We start from the raw sequence: 12,131 nt of genomic DNA, 5'->3' as shown, positions 1-12,131 counted from the left end.
TGTGTGCGTGCTCTGACAATAAATCTTGTATCTCTTGGGTATTCAAATAAGAGGAGACATGTTTTTCTATTTTTTTCCCCATTTAAGATTTAACAGTTGACCACCTAATTTTTGTTCTAAATTTAAACATGCTGTAGTTCGGGAAAACTATGTTTAAATTTAGAAAACGAAAAGTCAGAAGTGGTACTGCTGACCCTTTGAAGAAACATGGGGACCATTTATTCAACACTTTCATCTGATGTAAGTTGATCCTTTCCAATATGCTTTTTTTCTTTCGTAAGCGAGAGGAGCGGAATTTAACCACGAAATAATTGTTTAACCGTGGAAACACGGTCGCCCGGCATCTGTTTTCTGTTTTGTTTTTTCCACATCAAATATGATTCCTTTTTACGTTTGGCCTGTAAGAGGTTGGGAGACTGGGCCATACACACGTTGCTCGATGACTGTGTTGGTACATGTTGACTGTTGTTAATGCAATCTCCATCTCTCGGTACCATTCTTGTGTTTATTAATGTTAAACTTGATGAAAAGTTTGAAAAGGAAAGATTTGAGATGTGAAGAATAAGTAAAGAGCTGCCCAAACCACTGACCCGCAAGACGATTCTGTGGAACCTCTGGATGTCTTGGAATTTTATCCAAACAAGGAGTTCTGTATGTTAAGAGATTGTACACTTCTAAATGTGGGAGAATGATCAGTGTTTTACTTTTGCAGGTCATTATTGGACATTGTGAAGTCAAAATATGCAAAGTAGCAGGATAATCCGATTTGGCGAGATATTCTGCTCTAAAATAAGCATTTTCTTTGGGATGGTACTGTCACTAACGTAGAAAAATATCTGTGGCTTATATTCCGGTTCTCAACGTCTTCAATATCGTGCACTCGTTACGATGTGGCATGAAAAGCAACTCAATTTCCCTTACCTGCATTTTTCTCCTTCAGCGCGTCTAAAGTGGGGGTGGGGTGGGGGAAAGAAACACAGTTGTCAGTATATGCGGGGAGCTGCATACGTAATCCGTAGCAGTCATGTGGGTGTGATTTGGAGAGACTGGATATTCATGGTGAAGCCGAGTTGTGGTGGGATTGGATATTCATGGTGAGGGTGAGGTGTGGAGAGAGTGGATGTTCATAGTGAGGGAGAGGTGAGATGTTACCAAGTTTTAAATTGACGGTGAAAATTGACATCTCCACTGCAAGCTTTCTAATTGCGAACCAGATCTGCGCTCAGTGAATTTATTTGCAACTCGGACTTTACACCCTAAATACTGCTGGGTTCATGTTGAACAGCCAGTAAAAACACAAAGCTGTGGAAACTCAGCAGGTCAAGCAGTGGCCTGTATAATTACATAACCGACATTTCGGGATAGAGCCCTTCAACAAGTTGTGGAAAAATGTCGGCAGGCGTCCAAGCAAGAGAGTGGGGGACGGGGTGGGGAAGAGGGGTGGTCACAAAAGTCAGGAGGTGGGAGGTGGAGGAGGGAGAACAGTGATCGAGGGGAGGAGGGATGGGTGGGTGAAGGGGGGAAGGAGAACTGGACAGGGGAAGGGGACTAGATGGTAGGTGATCTGGACAGGGGAAGTGGACTAGGCATTAGGTGAACTGGATAAGGGAAGGGGACTAGGTGGTAGGTGAAGTGGACAGGGGAAGGGGACGAGGCAGTAGGTGAACTGGATGGGGGAAGGGGACTAGGCGGTAGGTGAACAGCCTATTAAACATATAATAACTTTACAATGCCTGAAAGTCAATTGGAGGTATTTCAAAGTAACCTGAAATAGGTTACCACATTCTCCTTTTTGGTTAGAATTTTCCACGAGATTTAAATTTTAAATTTAGATGTGCAGCACGGTAACAGGCCCATTCAGCCCACGATCCCGTGACGTCCAATTTACACCCAATTAACCTGCAACATCCACCCGCCGGTACGTTTTGAATAGTTGGAGGAAATTGGAGCCCCCTGGGAAACCTACGGAGAGATAGGGAGACAGACAGCGCGGGATTCGAACCCCGATCGCTGGCGCTGTAACAGCGTGGTGCTAACTGTGCCTCCCCTGCCCTTTGCAATTCTTCTTGCAGTTGGGAATGCAGTGCTGGCGTTCATTTCAAGAGGAATAGAATCTAAGAGCAGAGATGTGATGTTGAGGCTTTATAAGGCCCTGGGGAGACCTCAGGAGGAGAATTGGGAGCAGTTTTGGGTTCCTCATTTAAGAAAGGATGTGCTGATGTTGGGGAGGGCTCAGAGGAGGTTAACAAAGACAATTCCGAGAATGAAAGGGTTATCGTATGAGGAGCGTTTGACAGTTCTTGGTCTGTCCTCGATGGAATTTATGAGAATTAGGGGGACCTCAGTGAAATATTTCAAATGTTGTAAAGCATGGACAGAGTTGACGTAGAAAGGTTGTTTCCTAGGACACAACTTCAGGATGGAAGGGCGTCCGCTTAGAACAGAGCCACGGAGGGATTTATTCAGCCAGAGGGCAGTGAATCTGTGGAATTTGTTGGTACAGGCAGATGTGGAGGCCGGGTCATTGGTTGCATTAAAGGCAGGTTCTTGATTAGCAGGGGCATCAAAGGCCGGGCAGTGGGGCTGAGTGGGGAAATGGATCAGCTCAGGATTAAGTGGCGGGGCAGACTCGATGGGCTGAATGGCCTATTTCTGCTCCTATGTCTTGTGGTTGGGTGGACTGGAACGATATTTGCTGTATTGTCATTATTCATACATAATTAAATGATACTGTGTATTGTGCACTATCCATACAAACAAACACAAAAACACTGGACATGTTACGTGGAAAAGGAAACGTGAATATCATGTTCGAAAATAGGTGACATTTTAAGAGATGTTGGGAAAGGCTGTCAATGCAATTCCACTTTATACGGGCCAGCCTTTCCATTTCGATTCAGGGTCTCACCGTTATCAGCAAGTGCTTTTTTCAGCAGCTTATCATCTTGTCCAATGGAAAGAAAGAACAGATGTAATTAATGAGTGCAAAAGTTAAACTTAATTTTCTCTTGAAATAAAAGGTGTTGCATTGTTGTTGGGCAAGCAAGATGTTATGAACATTGCAATCAATGTGTTGATTGCATCACAGAGCACCCTGGGCGAATAATTATGCTGAGAAGTATTCATGTGAAAGAGCGAAGGAGGGCTGGGGAGATGTTACTGGGCCTACGGTAGGATCAATGGACACCCAGTGGTAACAGGACTGGAATAACGATGTATAAGAGCGTGGATGGATGAAAGAATATCTGGGGCTAATTCCTGTGTGGATATCGTACAACATGCAAAATGGTGATTTTCTTTCCAACATCGATGACTGATGGTGCCAAATGTCATTTCCATTGGATTTCGGGGTATTGACTGCAGAAGGCCAAATAATGAGCTCGTCACAAAAATCATATTCCTAATTCTTATGGCTTTAAAGCAGTGGTTTTCAAACTGCCCCGTAAACTCACGTTCCACCTTAAGTAATCCCTACGCCATAAGTGCTCTGTGATTAGTAAGGGAATGGGAAGAAAAAGGTTTGAAAACCACTGTTTTTAATCGTCCCTCATTGACTCGTTATGTGCAGGGTTTCAGAACTCCAAAGGAAATGCGCCAACGACAATTTCTCTCAAGCAAAATATTTCAGTAACAATTGGGTCTAGAGCAGTGATTCTCAACCTCCTCTCCCCACCTTCAGCAACCCCTTAACAATCACAGAGCCCCGTTGCGGAGTAATTACAGAAGATGGGATGTAAGTTCAGTGGGGGGGGGGGGGCTGTCACATTTGTGGCCCGAAATGTGAAATTAATAAAACATTAAACACAACTTTTATCAGGTAAACTTCTCAGTGGCTTTTATATTCCGGTTTCCCTTTGTTCTCCTGCTTGTGTTCTTATCTCTCTCTCATACCACGTGACTTCCGGTATATCTCATACATATTCATTATCATGACATCCCTCCTTTAATCAGAAACAAACTTTACCTTCACTTACCAATATCCCTCAGAAACTTACAAACATCGTAACTAATGGTAATACTATAACTCAACTACATAAAATTTACTTCCTACAGCACTCATACATGCACTTTATGATATAAGATTAAAATACTGTCCCAAAGTTCTTATTAAAATTATGGCACAAAGTCTTCGTATCGTTTGGGCACTTTCCGGTTTCGTTTCGGCCTGCCTGCGATATTGTCGTCGCTTCTCGGTTGTTCACTTTCATCGTCGGCAATACTGCTCGCCACGGCTTCGGGTGTTTCTGGCACTCTAGCCACTTCATCAGGAGTGCTGGTAACTGCCTCTGGAACATCATCAGGTCTCTCAGTTTCAGCATCTCGTATTGGCCTTTCAACCTCTTCACTAGATGTATCTCTGGACTGGTACCTTTTTACACTTGATACATTTCTCTTATACAGGACTCCAGTCGGAGACTTGACTGTCACCATACTGCCACTTCTGGATATGACAGTATAGGGTTGATGGTAGTAAGGTGTGTCTAGCTTACCACCAGTTTCATGCCTCACTAGAACATTATCTCCTGGCATGATGTCTGAGCACTTGGCTCCACGTTTCGAATCTGTGTACAGCTTTGCTGCACCTTTCTTTTCAGCATCGTGGTCCCTCATCTCCTGGTCGTCTCGGATTTCCTTTATTTCTGGCATTTTTGTGCGGATTTTTCTCCCAAAAAATGCTTCTGCAGGACTTTTTCCAGTGGTTGCATGAGACATTGCTCGATAGACAGCCACATAAGATAGTAATGCTTCTCACCAATTTTGTCCTTCTGCGTGTGCAATTCTCAATCATTTTTCAATGGACTGATTTTGTCTCTCTACTTCTCCGTTGGCTTGTGGCCATTTCGGAGTTACTTTATGATGGTGGATACCTGTGGTCCTCATGTAATCTGTAAATGTCTCTGAAATGAATTGTGGACCATTGTCAGAGTATAATGTAACAGGTAATCCATATCTTGCGAATATCTCTGCTAATGCTTGTATTGTTTTTTCAGTGGTTGTGGACTTCAACACCACGTACTCATAGTATCTGCTGTAGTAATCTATCACTACCATAATTGATTCACCCGTCGGTAAAGGTCCAAGAAAATCAACAGCTACGTTGATCCGTGGTCCTGTCGGAAGTTGCGTACTCCGGATCGGTTCTGGCGGATTACTCCTACTTGTGATTTGACATCCATGACAAGTTTTAACAAATTTCGCAGCGTCTTTATCAGAACTTGGCCACCATACCTTGGTCCTGACGTTTTGCTTGGTACCAACAATGCATAGGTATCCTTCATGCGCTAAGGATACGATCTTCGGTCTCAATCTTTGCGGTATCACCAATCTGCAACCTCTTAATACACACTGTCCGATGCAACAAAGTTCGTCTCTAATGGGAATGTAAGCCTTGTGAGTAAACTTGTCCCATTGTCCACTCTGCATGCATTCTCTTACTTCCATGAGTTCTAGATCACGTTCGGATTCTCTCTCGACCTCCTTCGTAGTCACAGCTTTCGGTGTCGCCTGAATAGCTACGAAGTGTGCAAAGCTCTCTGTTTCTGTTCCCAATTCTGACTTGGATTGTGGACCACCATCCTTCACCAATCTGGACAGCGGATCAGCAATGTTTGCTTTCCCTGCCATGTGGATTACTTTATATTTGTAGGGTTGTAGTCTGAGTACCCATCTCTCTATTCTGGCACATGGTTTGGATCTAGGTGCATAGATCACCTCTAATGGCTTATGATCTGTGATGAGTTCAAATTCAATGCCGCATAAATATGCATGGAACCTCTCACAGGCCCATACAAGTCCGAGTGCTTCTTTCTCTGTCTGAGAGTATCTTCTTTCCACATCTGATAACGATCTGCTGGCATAGGCAATGATTCTTGGTTCTCCATCATGCATCTAGACCAATACGGCTCCTAAACCAACTGGGCTGGCATCCGCTATGACTTTGGTTGATGCCGCCGGATCGTAATATCCAAGAGTTTTTGCATCTGTCAGGCTTTGCTTCAGCGCTGTGAACGCTTTCTTCTGCTCAGATCCAAAATGAAATGGTACACCTTTCCTGGTTAGTTTCCTTAGTGGTTCTGCCACTGTAGCAAAATTAGGAATGAACTTTGCACAAAAATTGACCAATCCTAGGAAACTCCTCACCTCTGTTGCGTTCTGAGGTGCACGTGCTTCTGCAATAGCTTTCACCTTGGTCTCTGCAGGGTTTAGTCCTTTCCGTGTAAGTCTGTGTCCCATGAAGTCCATTTCTGACACACCGAACTGGCACTTGTTTCCATTCACGGTAAGGCCTGCCTCCTGTAGCCTAGATAGTACATGCCTCAACCGTTTGTCATGCTCTTCCTTCGTTGGTGCATGGACTATGATATCGTCAGAAATGTTGGCAACTCCAGGAATGCCTTGAATCACCCGATGGATTTCATACTGGTAGATCTCCGAAGCTGCATTAATTCCAAATGATAGTCTCTTGTAACAATACAATCCACAGTGAGTCACAAATGTAGTTACATCTCGGGAACCTGGATCCAGCTCTAATTGATGATAGCCCCATTTCAGATCAATTTTTGAGAATACCTTGCTGGTAGTTAGTTCTTGAAGTATTTCCTCCACCGTTGGTATAGGGTGTCGTTCTCTAATTATAGCTTTATTGGCCATTCTCATGTCAACACATAGTCTTATGTCACCCTTTGGTTTGGGCACAATCACTACGGGACTGGCCCATTGTTTCGAATGTTCCACCGGTTCAATAATGTCTTGTTCGATCAATTCTTTAATTTTGGCTTCGACTTTCCCACGAAGTCCAAACGGAGTTCGGCGCATTGGTTGTGCCTTAGGTTTGACCATTTCATCTACCACTAGCTTCAATTGTCGACCTTTCAGCTTTCCTACTCCTTGGAAGACTGCGGGGAATTCTTGCTTCATATCCTCGTATGACTGAATTGAATTGACACAAGCTCCAATATGAAGTATTGCCAGGTCTTGCGCTGTGCTTCTACTCAACAATGGTTCTCCCCTCTCTTCTATGACCATAAACTCTGCTTCGGTGTACTTATCTCCAGCTTCAACAGTTACAGTAAAACATCCAATGGTCTGCAATGGCTTTGTTGCTGTGTATGGATACAGTTTCTTGGAACACTTCTTTGAGGTATAGATGATCTTTTTCCTTTTCAACTTCTCCCATAAATGTCGATCAATCACATTACTGTCACTGCCTGAGTCTACAATGACCTGAACTGTCACTCCACCAATGATCACTGGGACCTTCTCATGATGTACTTCATTCAACGTAAATTGGTAACAACTCTGTTCCTCCTGGGTATCATCATCATCACCGTCTATCTGGTGAATGGTATCTTTCTTTCCAGGATACTTTCCTTTCCCCCAGGCTTTGCCTTTGGAAGTTGTACTCTTCCTCTTCTGGTCTGCATTGGACTTGCTTTTGCACTTCTTTGCAAAGTGGTCCTTACCACCACACTTTCTGCAAAATTTTCCTTTGGCCGGGCAATATGGGTCTTTTCCAAAGTGACCTTGGTTTCCACATCGATAACACTCCACGTCCTGTGTCGGCGTATATCTTGGCTGGTTATGGCGATGTGAGAGCCTCTTAATTTGCTGGCTTGAGTTGTCTTTCAGGGTCATGGTATGAAATTGCCCTTCAACGGCCTCTAATGCAGCAGCAATGGTTAAAGCATCGGTGAGTTCCAACTCACTCCCTCTTTCCAGTAGACATCTTCTGAGTTTATCTGATCTGCAGTGCTGTACGACTTGATCCAGTAATTGGTTGTCCAAATCAGCTGGCATGTAATTGCATCCAACAGCTAGCTGGCGTAGTCTCGTCACGTACTGAGCAATTGTCTGGCCATCTTCTTGTCTCGTTCTCCGAAACAAATGGCATTGAAATGTAGCATTCGGTGTCACTACTGTTGGAATCTAGGGGTTAAAACATTATGAAATAAATGATTAATCAATAAGTTTATTTGTACTGCATGAGTCAGGGAAAGAGGAATGTGGCTAAGTGGCTGTCACAGCATGGAGCAAAGTTGGCTGAACAAAATTGGCTGCTCCCAAGATACAGGGAGAGGATATGCATAAAACGATTTAGGAGGAATGCTCAACTGAAGGAGGTGGGAAGTAGCACAGGAGACACAGGCCAGATCAGAACAAAGAATGGCCCGCAAGAATCAAAGGGAATGGAAAACCAGTCTAGGAGGAAGATTAAGGCACGAGGAGGTGTTAAAGAGAACAGCAGAAATTGGCCAGACAGGGACCGTATGGTGATTAGAAATATCTGGGGATGAATTAATTTCAGATCTAAACAACAGGATAGTCTGGCCTGGAGGATTAACATGGGAAGGCTACACCCCAGAAATCTGCAAAACAGGAGATGACTTGTGATAACCCTTATGCAAAAAGATCTAGCAGGGAAAACAACTTTTGTTCTGTGTGATAAGATTGACCTATATAAACTGTGCCAACTGGACAATAGGGGTCAGTCTCGGGGAGTAGCTCACTGGCAGGTGACCTATGAACTAACAGACTGACCCAGAGCTCTGTTAAGTTTTATTCTTGTGCTGTGTAATAAATTGACTGTTGAACCGAATACCTTCTCCTATCACTTCATTTAAAGAACGCGCTGGACTCAGACTACACATAGACTAAATTAAGAGTAAGTTAAAGCCAGAGTCCAACAATTTGGTGACCCCGACGTGATGAAGATGGAGAAGTGACGGAAGAAAAGATACGAAACACCGGTCGATTGTGGTGTGATGATAACAACAAGTGACCATTCAACAGAGGGAGGTAAGCAGACGCCTGTTCAAACGAAGTTCTGCTATTGGCAAAGATAAAATTGTGTGTTGTCACTACTCTGCAAAAGACCTAGTTAAAGACAAGAATAAAACAAAGGAGGTTGGAATCCCTCTACGGAGGTTGAGGTCCCTCGAAGAAAAGGAGGTTGGAATCCCTCTACGGAGGTTGAGGTCCCTCAAAGAAAAGGAGGTTGGAATCCCTCTACGGAGGTTGAGGTCCCTCGAAGAAAAGGAGGTTGGAATCCCTCTACGGAGGTTGAGGTCCCTCTAGGAAAAGGAGGTTGGAATCCCTCTACGGAGGTTGAGGTCCCTCTAGGAAAAGGTTGGAATCCCTCTAAGGAGGTTGAGGTCCGGTTGGAATCCCTCTACGGAGGTTGAGGTCCCTCGAGGAAAAGGAGGTTGGAATCCCTCTACGGAGGTTGAGGTCCCTCTAGGAAAAGGTTGGAATCCCTCTAAGGAGGTTGAGGTCCGGTTGGAATCCCTCTAAGGAGGTTGAGGTCCCTCTAGTAGTACGGGGTTGGAGCCCCTTGTAGCAATCTCGAGAGGTAGATTTAGATACTTGGCCAAGTAGTATAAGGTGTATGGGGTGATAGTTATTTGTTTCTATAGTGTGTAATAAGTATTTGTTTAAGAATCGTGTACCATAGTAGTGTATAATAAGTATCTGTATAAGGTGTATTGTGTTATAGTTATTTGTTTCTATAGTGTGTAATAAGTATTTGTTTAAGAATCGTGTACCATAGTAGTGTATAATAAGTATCTGTATAAGGTGTATTGTGTTATAGTTATTTGTTTCTATAGTGTGTAATAAGTATTTGTTTAAGAATCGTGTACCATAGTAGTGTATAATAAGTATCTGTATAAGGTGTATTGTGTTATAGTTATTTGTTTCTATAGTGTGTAATAAGTATTTGTTTAAGAATCGTGTACCATAGTAGTGTATAATAAGTATCTGTATAAGGTGTATTGTGTTATAGTTATTTGTTTCTATAGTGTGTAATAAGTATTTGTTTAAGAATCGTGTACCATAATAGTAATAAGTATCTGTATAAGGTGTTCGGCATTTAACTGTTTTTTCATGCACACTGGTATTGTTGCTGTGTATATCACTGTATTACTCTCGATGTTTTAAGTACTTCTGAAAAAGGGGTAGCAGAGGTTACAGATTGTACTGTTTTACAGGGTAGAGAGGGCATAGAGGCAAGGTATTTAGAATACGGATCAGGGAAACACAGTGGGGATAGGCAGTCACACAGTGAGGCACCTGTGTACATAGACTAACCGCAAAACAAACAATGTACATTTCACACAAAGGGGGAAACTAACAAGCTAACCGCAAAACAAACAATAGACACTTCACACAACCACGAGACACATAATCCCCCAGCTGGCTCTCTCTCTGATCATCCCTGAAGGGGAACACCTGTTTTCAGGGAGCTGCTGGTCATCTAGTGGTTATACAACGTGGGAAGGGACGAAGTAGATTGCAGGGTGTCAAAATCACGAACTCTAAAGGGTTAAAGATCGGAACAGAGATGGAAGGAGTAATAAGGGATGTAGGGCAAGAGTTCGGGGAAGACAGAGGAGTTCCCCCATCTGTAGACAGACAGTGGGAAAATACAAGGGATCAATTACTGGGAGGAGTACCGAAGGGAGAGGAGGTACAGGCTATGGCACGGTACGAACAGATATGGAGAGAGCTGCAGAATCAGGGGAAGGTTCCACGAGGGTTTGAAAAAATCCGGCTGTTACTGTACTTAGGAGAAGCAGAGAGGGAAGCGTGATCACACACAGAAGACAGGGTCAGGAGAACCCTCGCTTCCCTTTGGGATATGCGTTGCGGAAAAGGGGGGAAGTACGGCTTCCAGAAAGATATAGACAGATGCTGCTAATTTATGAGGGTCCGCAAATTGGGGAAAGGTATCAACCCTTCTCATTCACTGACATGAATTGTATTTTGGACAAAATGCCACCTCCGACTGAGGGAGGTGGAGCGTGGATGGGAAAGTTCTGCCAATTTACGATGGGACATAAGATAGCCATAGGGGATTGGAGAGCATTATTGGGGAAACAGCTTGGGCTGTGGGAGATTCAGCAGGTAGAAATGATCGCAGGAATCACTAGGTGCCTCGATGCTGAGCCATTTGCCAACCATGCTACGGCAGTAGGAGGGGCAATGAGAGATAAGTTCCCCGTTCCCCCCGGTGTCATGCAGTCCCTGACCTTTTCCATAAAGGAGGATGAGGAGATCTCGACTTTTTTGAGTCAGTGTAGGGAGAGTTGGACTGATAAGGCAGGAGTACACCCAGCCACAGATCCCTTGCAGACTACACTCTTTAGGGCTGCAGTAACGAGTGGACTGCCAGCTGTAGTTAGGGAGGCATTAGAGAATAACCCTGATATTCCTGGCTGCTCGAGTGAGCAATGGGAAAAATATTTGACCCATCACCTGAAACGTTACAGGGCTAAGCAAAAGGAGGACAAACAAACTACAGAGTCGGCACAAGTGCAACTCCTTAAGCTTCAATTAGCAGAGGCTAGGCAAAAGGCGAATGAGGAAAAAAAATTTCCTCAAAGGGTGCAAACCAGATGATTCAGCAGCCAACGCAGCCACCACAAGGGAATAATATGAGTTGGCACCCGGCCCCATATTGGGCACCGGGTCCCACCTATGTGGCCAGAATGGGAGGTCCAATGGGGGGATTCCGAGTAAGAGGGAGAGGTCGGGGTGCTCCACGTATGCAGCCAGCCGTATGTTTTGTATGCGGTCAGCCAGGACATCCTCGGGACACTGGGGGAAGGGGATATGGACCACCACAAAATGAGCATTGGGTCCAGTCCCAGAGATCGTCAGTGCCACCCCCGGTACATCAGGCACCCCATGCGGCTTGAGCTCCAAAGAGACAATTCCCTTTGCTGACAGAGGAGGAGCAATATTGCCCACAGTGACGGAGCCCGAGCACCCACGAGCAGGCTAGGTTGGCAGACCCTTTCCTGCAGATTAAAGTTATGGACATGAAAGTATCCTTTTTAGTGGATACGGGAGCCAGGTTTTCAACACTCACTGGCGCTGAGTTTCAAGATAAAACATCATCCTCTAGCGTCCAGCTGATAGGGTTCTCGGGTACACCAGAAAATCTGCCGTTTTCTACACCACTAGTCACTTCTGTGGCAGGACAGACTTTTACACATCAGTACATTTTGTCAGCCAGGTGCCCTACCAATCTCTTGGGCAGAGACCTGTTGGTCATGTGCGGAGCATCGATCCTTTGTGGACCCAGCGGAATAGAGGTCACCTTTCCAAATGGATATTCTATGAACTGTTCA

The 12,131-nt window shown here is 44.4% G+C and overlaps 1 protein-coding gene across 1 annotated transcript in view; it reads right to left on the bottom strand.

The window, feature by feature from the left end:
* The window catches only part of LOC138752985 (myosin-2 heavy chain-like), an 89,302-nt gene that overhangs the window by 22,904 nt on the left and 54,267 nt on the right, over positions 1–12,131 (bottom strand). Inside the window, exons 42-43 of the mRNA XM_069915583.1 lie at positions 2,909–2,944; positions 922–945 (exon numbers count right to left, since the gene is read on the bottom strand). Of these exons, the coding sequence (XP_069771684.1) occupies positions 922–945; positions 2,909–2,944 (60 nt within the window). The remainder of the gene's footprint in view (positions 1–921; positions 946–2,908; positions 2,945–12,131) is intronic.

Source organism: Narcine bancroftii, chromosome 2, assembly GCF_036971445.1.
Source record: "Narcine bancroftii isolate sNarBan1 chromosome 2, sNarBan1.hap1, whole genome shotgun sequence".
Classification (NCBI taxonomy): domain Eukaryota; kingdom Metazoa; phylum Chordata; class Chondrichthyes; order Torpediniformes; family Narcinidae; genus Narcine; species Narcine bancroftii.
The sequence above is the reverse complement of the archived record's forward strand: the minus strand, read 5'-3'. Positions and strand labels throughout refer to the sequence as shown.